This window comes from Acomys minous (genome assembly GCF_964271855.1).
Source record: "Acomys minous genome assembly, chromosome: 2".
Classification (NCBI taxonomy): domain Eukaryota; kingdom Metazoa; phylum Chordata; class Mammalia; order Rodentia; family Muridae; genus Acomys; species Acomys minous.
Window position 1 is genome coordinate 45,529,000 of NC_140484.1, and position 13,670 is coordinate 45,542,669.

General features: G+C 38.0%; 1 protein-coding gene and 2 pseudogenes across 3 annotated transcripts; 1 reads left to right on the forward strand and 2 right to left on the reverse strand.

Annotated features, from left to right (window-relative positions):
* Window positions 1-202: 202 nt before the first annotated feature.
* LOC311609379 (olfactory receptor 10W1-like) lies at window positions 203-1,112 on the reverse strand (annotated as a pseudogene). Its single transcript has one exon. The product of its transcript is annotated as an olfactory receptor 10W1-like (transcript).
* Window positions 1,113-4,352: 3,240 nt separating this feature from the next.
* Window positions 4,353-5,988, reverse strand: LOC311609385 (large ribosomal subunit protein uL18-like; annotated as a pseudogene). Its single transcript has 2 exons — window positions 5,875-5,988; window positions 4,353-5,060 (listed from the first exon to the last, which is right to left on the reverse strand). The product of its transcript is annotated as a large ribosomal subunit protein uL18-like (transcript).
* Window positions 5,989-8,456: 2,468 nt separating this feature from the next.
* Window positions 8,457-9,380, forward strand: LOC311591958 (olfactory receptor 5B3-like; the record flags this gene model as incomplete). Its single annotated transcript, XM_084771802.1, has 1 exon — window positions 8,457-9,380. The coding sequence occupies one exon, from the start codon at window positions 8,457-8,459 to the stop codon at window positions 9,378-9,380; it is 924 nt and encodes a 307-aa protein (XP_084627928.1).
* Between the last annotated feature and the right edge of the window lie 4,290 nt (window positions 9,381-13,670).

Genomic DNA, 13,670 nt, shown 5'->3' on the forward strand with positions numbered 1-13,670 from the left:
CTGATCATGTACTTGCTCATGTTTTTCTTTCAAGAAAACCTAGTCTAAAAGTAGCACATAGTAAAGAATGTTACCCCACATAGGAAAACATTTAGATAATTTATGTTTTTGTTTCTATAAACATCAGCAGAGACAATACTTTTGTAGTGGCAGAGCGGTTTGCTTTGGCTGGAACCAAACCTTGTTGTATTGGATTTTTTTTCTATAGTATCATTTTCTGGGAGAGATATTTTCTGGTAAGAACTCTCCCTATAGCCCCTTTGATTTCACTGTTCCTCAGAGTGTAAATGAGAGGGTTGAGGAATGGGGTTCCTAGTGTGTACACCAGGAAGATGAACTGATCTTGCTTAGGATGGTAGCTGGAGTTGGGGTGTAGGTACATGAAGGCACAGCAGCCATACTTCAGCAGCACCACAGTGAGATGAGAGGAGCAGGTATTGAAGGCCCTGTGACAACCAGCTGCCGAGTGGAGCTTGAGCACAGCAGCTACTACCAAGGCATAGGTAGTAACAATGAAAAAGAAAGGCCCAGCAGTGGCCAGTGTGGCTGCCACTAGCACAGAGAGCTCATGGATATGACTTGTGGCACACACAAGATGCATCACTGGTGGAGCATCACAGAAGAAGCGAATGGTAGACAGAAGATGAAAACCACCAGCTGTAGGGAAAGGAACAAGCCAATGATCACAGAAGCCATAACCAAGTGAACACAAAGAGTTACAGTCATGATGAGAGGGTACTGCAAGGGATGACAGATGGCAGCATAACTGTCATAGGCCATGATAGCCAGGAGGAAACAATCAGCACTACCAAGTCCAATGAGAAAAATTATCTTTATGTCATAGCTCAGCAGAGTAATGGTCTTCTCAGACTGAAAGGTGTTGGCCAGGATGTGGGGTACCACCACTGCAGTGTAGCATAGTTCTATCCCTGAGAAGCTGCTGAGGAAATAGTACCTAGGCGCATGTAGTCAGGCTTCAGTCTGGATGGAGACCACAATAAGAATAGTCCCAGAGAGGATCAATGTATATGCCAGGCTGACTCCAAAGAAACAGAGCACACATAGCTCTGGATGGCAAGAAAAACAAACTCCATGAACTTCGAATTGTTCTCCCAGGTCACTGAGGCCACAGTCATTATCTTTTGCATGAAACAAACAAACGAACAAACAAAAAACAAAAACAAAACCTATCAGAATGGTAATTTAACTGGGTTAACTTCATTTTACTATCAAATCTAGATTTAGACAAAAACCATGTAAGGACTGGATTTTTAAATTTTTTGTATTTTTATGAAATAGGTTCACATGTAAATTCACATGTTAATTTCCACCTGAAAACAGTTTGGCAGTGAGAGACTATTAACTAAAAGAAACAGGGGGAATGGGAGGATCCATAAAGGTATTTTAGGAGTAACAATTAAATTATTTCAGTAAACTCATTATTAAGTATCAATAAACTCATACATAGAAAAGATTTCAAGTGTTGTAGGGAAGAATTATATGAATATTTTTTCTTGTATCCTGGTTCATGAAGTTAGTGAATATGGATGTTATACTCACAGACGATCACAAGATGGAAAATAATGCCATAAAATTATCAAGTATTTTTCCTTTGATGAGTATGAAATGTTCTTCATCTTCTCTTTTGATTAGTTTTGGTTTAATGTCTATTTCATTAGGTACTAGAATGGCTACTCCAACTTGCTTCTTGGGTCTCTTTGCATGAAATAGTTTTCTAGCCCTTTACTCTAAGGTAATGTGTGTCATTATGCTGGGGTGTGTTTCTTGTAAGCAGCAGATTGATGGGTCCTGTTTTTGCATCCATTCTGTTATCCCATGTCTCTTCATTGGGGAGTTGAGTCCATTGATGTTGAGAGATAGTAATGACAAGTGGTTAATGGTTCCTATTTATTTGATGTTGGTGGTGATAGTGTGTGTGTGTGTGTGTGTGTGTGTGTGTGTGTGTGTGTGTGTGTGAGAGAGAGAGAGAGAGAGAGAGAGAGAGAGAGAGAGAGAGAGAGAGTAAGAGAGAGAGAGAGAGGGAGAGAGAGAGAGGGAGAGAGAGAGAGAGAGAGAGAGAGAGAGAGAGAGAGAGAGAGAGAGAGAGAGAGAGAGAAAGCGTTCTTTCTTTTGCTTTTGTGGATATGTGCTTATTTATTTCCTTTGTTTTCCTGTGTTAAAGTTACCCTCCTTGGATTTGAGTTTTTCTTCTATTATCTCCTGTTGAGCCAGATATGTGGTTAGATGATGTTTGAACTTGGTTTGTCACGGAATATCTTGTTTTATCCATGTATGGTGATTGAAAGTTTTGCTAGTTACAGTAGACTGGCTTGGCATCTGTGCTCTTTTAGTGTCTGCATGACAACTGTCCATACCCTTATGGCTTTCATAGCCTCCATTGAGAAGGCATGTGTAATCCTGACATGTTTGCCTTTATATGTCTTCATCTTTTTCTTTTGCAGCTTTTAATATTCATTCTTTATTCTGTACATATAGTGTCTTGATTATTATGTGGTGGAGTAGGGATTTTATTTTCTGGTCCAATCTATTTGGAGTTCTGTAGGCTTCCTCTATAATTATGGGAATTTCTTTCTTTAGGTTAAGGAAGTTTTCTTCCATAATTTTGTATACTCTATGGGCCTTGCTGTTGGGAGTCTTTTTTTTCTGCTCTCCTTTTTTTATTATTTTATTATTTTATTTTTTTATTAATTTATACTTGTTACATCTCAATGGTTATCCCATCCTTTGTATCCTACCCTTCTTCCCTCCCTCCCATTTTCCCCTTATTCCCCTCCCCTATGACTGTTCCTGAGGGGGATTTCCTCCCCCTGAATATGCTCATAGGGTATCAAGTCTCTTCTTGGTAACCTGCTGTCCTTCCTCTGAGTGCCACCAGGTCTCCCCCTCCAGGGGACATGGTCAAAGGTGAGGCACCAGAGTATGTGAGAAAGTCATATCCCACTCTCCACTCCACTGTGGAGAATGTTCTGTCCATTGTCTAGATCTGGGTAGGGGTTTAAGGTTTACTGCCTGTATTGTCCTTTGCTGGTGCCTTAGTTTGAGCAGAACCCCTGGGCCCAAATCTGCCTACTATAATGTTCTACGTGTAGGTTTCTAGGACCCTCTGGATCCTTCTACTTTTCTATTCTCCCATGCTTCTCTCATCCAGAGTCTCAATGGGATGTCCTCCCCTCTGTCCCAGTTTCCTGGTAAGTGAAGGCTTTCGTGGGACATGCCCCTAGGTTTGGTCTTTCCATAGTGTCCCAGATTTCTTGGATATTCTGTGTCAAGAGCTTTTTAGATTTAGCATTTTATTTGACTGATATATCCATTTCTTCAGTTATATCTTCTAACCCAGATATTCGTTCTTCCATCTCTTGAATCCTGTTGGTAGTGCTAGTGCGTTTAGATCCCTTTCTCCTCTCTAGGTTTCCTATTCCTTGGATTATTTCTGAGTGAGTTTTCTTTGCTACCTCTATCTCAACTTTTAGATCTTGAAACTATTTATTCATTTTCTTCTCCTGTTTGAGTATAGTTTCCTGTTCTTCACTAAGCTTTCTGTTCAATTGTTTCATCTCTTTCTTTATGTATTCCTCCTTTAAGATCTCTATCATTTTCATAACCTCAGCTTTGAAATGTTTCTCCTGTGCCTCGGATGCGATAGTATCTCCTGGGCTTGTGTAGTGGTGGAACTGCTGGATTCTGGTGGCATCAAATGGTCCTGGGGATTGTTCTTTGTGTTCTTACACTGACCTTTTCCATTGTGATGCCTCTGTTTGCAGCATGTGCCTTGTGGATGTTTGGACACCTAGAACTTTTTGTGGGTTTTCTGAGTGACCAGCAGTCAAATCCACTTGTTTTCCAGTCTGTGGCATCTATTCAGTCCTGGAACTCACAGATGTTGGTATTTTTGTGGGTCAAGGCTCACTGTGCACCCTGGGAATCCAGAAGTTACCCACATCCAGTCATGTGGCCTGCTCCTGGACATCCTGTGGTTGTTTGGCCCCTGGGAGCTTTTGTTGGGGGTGTTTTCTTAGTGACCTGAGGTCAGATCCACCTGTGATCCAGACTGTGGTATCTTCTCAGTGTTAGAACCCACAGAAGCTGATATTTTTTGTGAGTCCAGGCTTGCTGTGCATGTCAGAACTTTAGAGGCTGTGTGCCTGTTTTGGTGGAGACCCAGACTTTCCTGCATTTTTTTTCTGGGTGGCCAGAGGCCAGACCCACTAGTCTCCACACAATTTGGACCCCTCTCACCTGTGGGTTACTCATACTCGTGTTTTATGGTTTTCAGATTGGTTCTTATATTGCCGAATAGTCATTGCTGTCCCACTGATCAAACAAGGTCTGTTTTAGGTAGCACCTTCTTGGATCTCTCCACCAGTTATGCTGTTCTTTATATACTGAGAGAATTATTTGTTATGCACATCATATTCCTTAAATAGATATTGCATGTAGTATGCAACAATCTGACCCATGATGTGCTTCCGATGCACTTCTGCATTAAACCCCTTGCTTTAAGAGTCCTAATCAGGGAATTGTTTGGCACTATTAGAGATAGACAAGCTTCTATCCACAGCTCCCTTCAGGGCCCCCAAAACTTTATTGCCAGTTGTAGTTTGGGCAAGACCTGCATCCAAAAAGCAAGTAAAGGCATCAGGCTGACCATAAATGCTGTCCACATTTTATTCATCTCCCATCACCGCCACTCAGCCTTTGGAGATTTTGTCTACGCCAAATCTATTGAGAAGCCTGTGAGCCTGCAGCAGTCCAGTGCAATTGGATGAGGAATAATTTCTCAGGACAACTTTCATACCATATTTGGCAGTTCATATGCATATGCTGTGCAGACTACCATATCTCTGTCTATATGGGCATACACAATCTGGCAGATGATGTCTCTGTTAGTGACTTGGACTATAATCCTGTACTTGAGTGTGTTGTACTTATTTTTGTCCTGGATCACCAGTCATTTCTGGGCATAGTAGTCAATTTTACCCTCTTGCTGCCTTCAAAATCTCACTTGGTATCTTAAAGAAGGCCTTATTCTTGACAAATTTCTTTTTTAATATATTTTATTAATTTATTCATATTACATCTCAATTGTTATCCCATCCTTTGTAATTTTCAAATTACAAATAAGCAGTGAATGAGGAGACAGATGTTCTTATTTGAATTTGAACATTTTAAAAATACTTTATGTATAGAAATATTGCATGTTACCTCATTAATATGTAGTACTTCTGTGTTTTCATTTATACATTAGAAAGGAAATTTAACTTCTAAGACACAGAAATGAGTTTGGTTCCCTAAGGCCAGTTAATTACTTTTTCCCTGAGAAAAGAGTATGAGGATCTTCAGATACCCTCTGGGGGGATGCTCCAGAGCTTTCTGAGTGTCTATAATTCTCTCCACACCCCCGTGGACTAGCTGCTGAAATCCCAATGTAACACGTGAGGGGACACACTGCATGACATTCTCCATTAGATGTTACTCATTTTATGAAGGGCTGTCATTGTTAATACATGCAGTTCTTTGGGCTAATCTCAAGATTATCTATAAGCCTTCAGTGAAGGTGAGAAAAACCACTGAAAGTTAAAAAACCACACTGATTGGCCTTTATCTGGCACACTTTTCATGGATTTCCTTATAGGCCTGTCCTTTTTATATATAATCACAACCTGTGAACTATGAGAAGAAGAAATCTTGTTTTTCTGTAGTAAGTAACACTCCTAAGGAGGTAAGTGGCACTTCCAAGGGAAGAGGAGGAATGTGTGGTGAACTCAGTCCTCCCTTTTTGTTTGGACGAGCTGGAAATATTGATGGTTTCCTAAGAGTAAGCTGCTGGAGGACTATTTATAAAATATTACATACTAAGTTTTTTAAGAGTTTAAATAGGCTGCTCTGGGTAAATATTTCCCTACTAAAATCTGGCTCATTACACTCAAGGAGGCAGAGGCAGGTGAATCTTTGTAAGCTGGAAGCCATTCTGGATTACAAAGTGAGTCCAGAACAGCCAAGGCTACACAGAGAAACCCTGTCTCAAAACAACAAAACAAACAAACAAAAAGAAACCAACTAACCAACCAACTGCACAAATAAATAAACAACTGGCAGCTTATATTTCTCAAAAATCTCAGTGAGAAGTATTATTTATGAACCATAAATAGAGTGAAGTATATACCTACTACCATTTACTTGAAAAAAATTGTTTAAAAATGGGTTTCAGAACTAAATCTGTTTAAACGATACAAGTCTTTCTTCTAAAACTAGTTCTGGAATCCTGAGTCAAGTTATAGATGTCAAAACACTGTGGGAGATTTGATGATTCATATAATAAATTGTTCTTCTCGGAAAGAAGTAAATGTAATTTGGTTAATGAATCTTTATTTGTTCACTGTATGCTTGATTTAATTGGAGAGAAAATAATCAGAAAAGACACAACCCCTGAAGATTAACTAATCTTTCTGCATATGGATGAAGGGTTAGAAGTAAATGAATACTCTCTCAAGCACATTTTAACAGTAATGCCATCAGGTCATCCTCATTTGTTGGATGGAATTTGTATCTCTTCCACCTTGAGTGTTTTTCATACTATTTACAAAAATTGAGATTATAATGTAATTTCTTAGCTCTTCAGTTTTTCCATAAAAAGCAAAAAGCAATAAATAATACTTCCATTTCTATGTTATACTTTTTTTCTTTCTTCCTCTCCCTTTGTAAATAAGGTAGCAAATAATAAAATTACTATGAAGTAAGATTAGCCACTTACATGTTTTCAAGGTATAAATACATAACTAAAGGGAGTAAAAGCTCAAGAAAAAGATGATAAGAAAAAATGATGATTTAGAGTGAATATTTTGTGAAATATGCCAAGGCAAACAAGAAATCTTAAGTATCATTAGAGTAAAAGAACAACATATGTCTGAGATAAACAAAGCCCATAATCTTGGAACTTGGGCTCTTTGTTCTTTGTTCTCATGGGGGGGAATGATATACGGAGAAAAATGAAACTGAAAATTAAGATGTAAAATAACATGACCAGCACTCATGTTCTTAAAATGAAAATAAACTTAGGATCCTGAGAAGGCACAGGCAATACCAAAAGCCCAAATGCAGAAAGGGTGATTTTAAGAGAGAATTTTCATGTGTGTCTCAAACTTATAAGGAACTAAAAAGCCCTGTATGCTATTATCACATAGAAATAACAAAATGATCACTACTATTCACTAAAGCTAGCATTGTATTGTCATTGATATACTATTTTATTTTTCAATATTCCCAAGTAGGCCTCATTACAGTCTTCATTTTTCAAATGGCAATGTGATGTGGAGAGAAATTAGGGGTTTTCTATGTAGTCAGTAAATGATCTAGTGTGTATCTCTTCCAAGAACTTGAGCTCTCTGTAATTTTAGTTAATGATATGTCTTCACTCAAATTTTTTTCTGAGGTTAAACATTCTCTTAACATAATTGTAACTTCAGAAAAACTAGTAATTATATGATTAATATAGTTTTTCAAGTTAAAACCTTTCTTGGCCAAATCATAATTCATGCTTTTGGATATATCTTTATCAGTGTATCTAGATATTCTATCTTAAATTCATGAGAATGTGTGTGGAAAGGACAGTTAACATGCAATCCAGAGCTTGTTACTTCATTCAGAACCTTCTAGTATTTAAAAGAAACACTTAATGACTAAGGATTACTCACTTGTTTGATCTTTAATGATCAGTATATATAGTGACCAATATGAAATCAAAACACAATGTACCACTCAGTTGACTATGATTGAACAAAGAAAAAAATGTTCATTATAAATAAGCTAAATCATTTTAAACCATTAGCTTTATATTGGTTAAAGGTTTACTAGGATCCAGTACAGAAACTGATAATTATATTATTTACATATGACAAAATTTCTATTTCCTGTTCTTCACAAATGATATGATAACAATGTATAAAAGTCATTATGTTTTTGACAGAACAGGCTATATCTAAAGTAGCCTTTGCCACTTGCCATGATTACTTACCACAGCAGTGCTTTACTGAGGTAGGAACAAGTGAAATGGCATATAGATAAACTAACATTCTCCATCTCACACAGTTTCTAAACTGTCTATATGTAGCTAACAAATATATATCATTTTGATTTTTCATAGACAGTCAACTAAAACTCCACAGATTTCAATTTCTTTATTATCCTATTCTTAGATTAAAAAAATATTAGTATGTGTATCAGTGATTTGCCTACATCTATGTCCTTCTAAAAAGTGTACCCTGTCTCTGAGAAGGCCAGGAGAGGGTGTCAGAACCCCTGGAACTAGATAACAGACAGTTTTGAGCTGCCATGTAGGTGCTGTGTCTTTGAAACTGAAAACCAGTGCTCGTAACCATGGAACCGCCTCTCCATTTCTTTATTTTATTCTTTAAAAAATTTAAGGCCTGATATCATTGATGGAGAACAGGACAGAAGGGACGTGGTTCATCCTCCTGGGACTCAGCAATGATCCACATCTGCAGCTTCCTCTCTTCATTACCTTCCTCTTCATCTACACCATCACAGTGGTGGGGAACGTGGGCATGTTGATGTTGATTCTTTTGGACTCTCAGCTTCACACCCCCATGTATATTTTCCTCAGCAATCTTTCCCTGGTGGACTTTTGTTACTCTTCAACAGTCACTCCAAAGGTCATAGCTGGGTTCCTTACAGAAGACAAGATTATATCCTACAATGCTTGTGCCTCCCAAATGTTCTTTTTTGCAACCTTTGCCAATGTGGAAAACTACCTTTTGGTCTCAATGGCCTATGATCGCTATGCAGCAGTGTGTAAGCCCCTACATTACACCGCCACCATGACAACACGTGTGTGTGCATATTTAGTCATTGGCTGTTATACCTGTGGTTTACTGAATGCTTCCATTTATACTGTGAATGCATTAAGTCTCTCCTTCTGTCAATCTAATGTGGTCCATCATTTTTTCTGCGACATTCCAGCAGTCATGATTGCATCTTGCTCTGACAGACATGTCAATGAGCTGGTTCTTATTTCTGTAGCCACCTTCAATATCTTTTTTGCTCTTATACTCATCTTAATATCCTACACATTCATTTTCACCAACATATTAAAGATGCACTCTGCTGCAGGATATCGCAAAGCTCTGTCCACTTGTGCCTCACACTTCACAGTTGTCTTCATTTTCTATGGGACAGTCATATTCATGTACTTGCAGCCCAGCTCCAGTCACTCCATGGACACTGACAAAATTGCATCTGTTTTCTACACCATGGTTATCCCCATGCTCAACCCTATGGTTTACAGCCTGAGGAATAAAGATGTGAAGGGTGCATTCACAAAGATTATATTTAGGTCAAGATAATGTTTACCACTTTGATTTTAATGTTTGGGGATGCCAAACATTTGGATTCGTTCCTCTCACCTTAATTCTATATTGAGTCATATTTTCTTACCCTGTACTGAATTCAGGAATGTGAAGTGACGTCTTCACCTCTGCAATAGAGTTGGCTATCAAAAAGGTAACATCCTTTTTAGAAGAGTAAATCATGGATAAAAATGGCTATGATAAATTTAGGTTGGCTTGTAAAAAAACATAATTGACTATATTATCTTATTCAGTTTTTTTCTACATAATATTTTCTGTCACATTGATGTAAGTCTATTTAAGCAATTGCATTAAAAGCCCATTATAGAGAAGACACACTTATAGGTTTCATGTGAAGACTTTTGAAAATGGATGTCAGAAAATTTCTAATAAAATGTAACATGGATTTGTTATGTGTCTAGTTTTGTGTTCAGTTAATTGCAACCATTTCATGGGGATGTCCAGATGAACATAGAACACAGTTAATGCTTATTCAGTTACTAGAATATGAGGATGTATTTAAAAACAATACTTGAAAAAGTAGACCTAGTTTTAAAGTGCCTATCCTTATCATTGAGTCCATTGAGGGCTCACCTGGATAGAGGCAAAAGTCACAAAAAATGGATCTACCTTCTTCTTTAAATGAGTTATTGGGTGAGAGTTAGGCCCCACTTCCTTCTTCCTTGCACTCCTATTTTATCAGTCTCTAAAATATGCACTAGCCCTACTTCCCTTTTCTCACTATGAGGCATTTGATGTCAAGGTGAATCATTCACCTACCTTTATTGGCTCTCCATCCTAGTGATGATTCAATATAAGTCTTACTAGGTTCCCTAATCTCATGAACTTATAGCAAAAAATAAATATGCTAAGCATTGGAGATGGCTCAGTGGTAAAAGTTTGTTAGATGACCAGAACCTACGTGAAATTTGGGCAAGATGCCTTGTTTACCTCACTATCATAATCTGTACCATAAGTGGTTGTCATCTTAACACAGAAGCTACTCTATCAAAAACACAGAGAAATGTAGCTTCTGCATACTTCTGGCAGGAAAATAGATTAATATAACCACTACACATAATCATAGGGAACATCCCATATCCTGCTACTGAGTAAAAATTTAAAAGGAATAAAATCAATTTGGAAGGAAAAACAACAAACCATTGCATTACAGAATCCTTGCAGTTGTATTCACAATACACAGGGAGTGGAAAGAAAAATCTAAATATTCTAAACTGATTGCAGAACAAAGAAAGTATAGTACTCAAATACTTGTACATAATGTTTAATAATGATACTTACTACATACAATTATCTATTATTTATAACAACTTGAACATGCAAATGATCATTAAGGTTTAATCAGGGATTATTTCTTCAATTACTTTTTTCTTTTTGAGATTGTAGTATAAATACATAATTTATCCATCACCTTTCTTTCCTCAAAACTCTCCAATATACTTCTCTATATTCTATTGAAAATACATTGCCCATTTTCTTTTTTTTTCTTTTTTCTTTTAATTTTTTTTCTCCTTTATTAATTTATTCTTGTTACATCTCAATGGTTATCCCATCTCTTGTATCCTCCCATTCTTCCCTCCTTCCCATTTTCCCCTTATTCCCCTCCCCTATGACTGTTCCTGAGGGGGAATACCTCCCCCTGTATATGTTCATAGCCAATGGACATTGCCCATTTTCATTGATTGTTATTCCATGCATACTTCTACACATATATGCATACATATTCCTACCCATAACCTATTCAGTACATATAATATTAATTGTGTGTATGTTTTCATTTAGTTTCACACTGGACTGTTAATTGATATGATTTTCACTGTTCCCAGACCTTCTCAATTTGTGTAGGCTTATGTTTTTTTTTCTGTCCATTTTGGAATGTAAATTGGTGTCATTAATCATGTTTGTCCAGTCATGTTGGGGAGACATTATGGGTGTAGCATTTGATGTTACTAGGAGACAGAATCCCATAGCAAACTCCCTGTTCCTCTGGCTATTATAATAATTCCACATGATCTTCAGCAATGTTCCCATTGCTGGTCTTCACAACTGAATTTTCTTTGGTTATGTTTTTTGGTCTCTGTTAGTGGAGTGTAACTAGGAATCTCAGGATACAAGATATATATATATATATATATATATATATATATATATATATATATAGAGAGAGAGAGAGAGAGAGAGAGAGAGAGGATAGATAAATAAAATAGGAAGTCTGAGAAAATCACAAGGAATCATCTTATTAACTATTTACCTAAAAACTCTATAGTATATATAATTCAGTGTATAATTTCTCATATGGTCTAGCAATTGTTTCTCCAAGAGCAAAAGACCACATAACAAAAACATTAATACCAGAAATAAAAATGCCTGGATGTTTAAGAGACTCCCAAAACATATAGCCTATTGCTATTGCTCTTCATTTTTCCCCAGAGATGAAATGTAAGTCACTATTGCTGCAGGTACCATGCACTTCATAAAGAGAGCCCATAAACCCCTGAGCTGAAACTAACTTGAATTCCCCATCCTCAGGACTAGTTTTGATGGTAGCAGAAGACATCACACAAGCTTCCAAAGGATGGAGACAACCCTAGCAAAGGCCATCCTGAGTGAGCTAACCCAGTCCCAGAAAGAAATGCATGATGTACCCTCACTTATAAGTGGATATAAGCCAAATAATACAGCATAACCACCCTACAATACACAGACCTAAAGAAGCTAAATAACAAGGAGGACCCTAGAGAGAATGCTTAATTCTCATTCAGAAGGACAAATTTAATAGACATCGGAAACAGTTGAAGAGAAGAAACAGGAAGGGAGCCTATCATAGAAGTTCTCTGAAAGACTACCCAACAAGAGATCCAAACAAATGCTGAGATACCTAGGCAAACTTGGGGTGGAGCACAAAGAGTCTTATGGAAGAGTTTGGGAGTAGAGGGATCTGGAGGGGACAGGAGCTGCACAAGTGGACCAGTGGAGCCAATAAATCCAGAAGGAAGGGGTGCTGCAGCGACGGATGCACCAACCAAGGGCCACACATGGTGTGGACTTAGACCCTCTGCTCAGATATAGTAAATAGGCAACGCAGTCTCCTTGTGAGTCCCATAATACGGGGAATAGGGACTACTTCTGGTATGGACACTGGCACCCACATGTTGATTACTTCTCATTGGCAGGGCAGACATACCAGGCCACAGAGGAAGAGGATACTGGCGGTCTGGGTAAGACTTGATATCCTGAGGTCGGATATTAGGGGAAGAGGGCTTCCCTTTCTTAGAACTTGGAGAAGGAGGGGATATGAAGGAAGGATAATGGGATCAGGTGGTGGTGAGAGACGGCAGGGGCTACAATCAGGATGTAAAATGAACAAATTAGAAATTAGGGGATTTCCTGGGACATGCCCCTTGGGCTAATATGCAGATATAAGTGAGTATATACCATTTGAGTTTTCTGCTTCTGGGTTAACTCATTCATTATGATCATTTCTAGCTCAATCCATTTATCCACAAATTTTGGGAATTCCTTGTTTTTAATAGCTGAGTAGTATTCCATAGTATAAATGTACCACAGTTTCTTTATCCATTCTTCTACTGAGGGACACTTAGGTTGTTTCCATGTTCTGGCTATTATGAATAAGGCTGCTATGAACATGGTTGAGCAAATTTTCTTGTTGTGTGCTGTAGCATCTTCTGGATATATTCCAAGGAGTGGAATAGCTGGGTCTTGAGGAAGCCCTATTCCCATTTTTCTGAGATAGCACCAGATAGATTTCCAAAGTGGCTGTACTAGTTTGCATTCCCACCAGCAATGAAGGAGTGTTCCTCTCTCCCCACATCCTCGCCAGCATGTGGTGTAGCTTGAATTTTTGATCTTAGCCATTCTGATGGGTGTAAGATGGAATCTCAGAGTTGTTTTGATTTGCATTTCCCTGATGATTAAGGAGGTTGAGCATTTCTTTAAGTATTTCTCAGCCATTTGATATTCCTCTGTTGAGAATTCTCTGTTTAGTTCCAAGCCCATTTCTCAATTGGGTTATTTGGTTTGGTGGTGTTTAATTTCTTGAGTTCTTTATATATTTTGGATATTAGACCTTTGTCAGATGTAAGGTTGGTGAAGATCTTTTCCCATTCTGTAGGCTGTCGCTTTGTTCTCTTGACAGTGTCTCCTGCCTTACAGAAGCTTCTCAGCCTCATGAGGTCCCATTTATTAATTGTTGACATTAATGTCTGGGCTGTTGGTGTTATGTTCAGGAAGTTGTCTCCTGTGCCA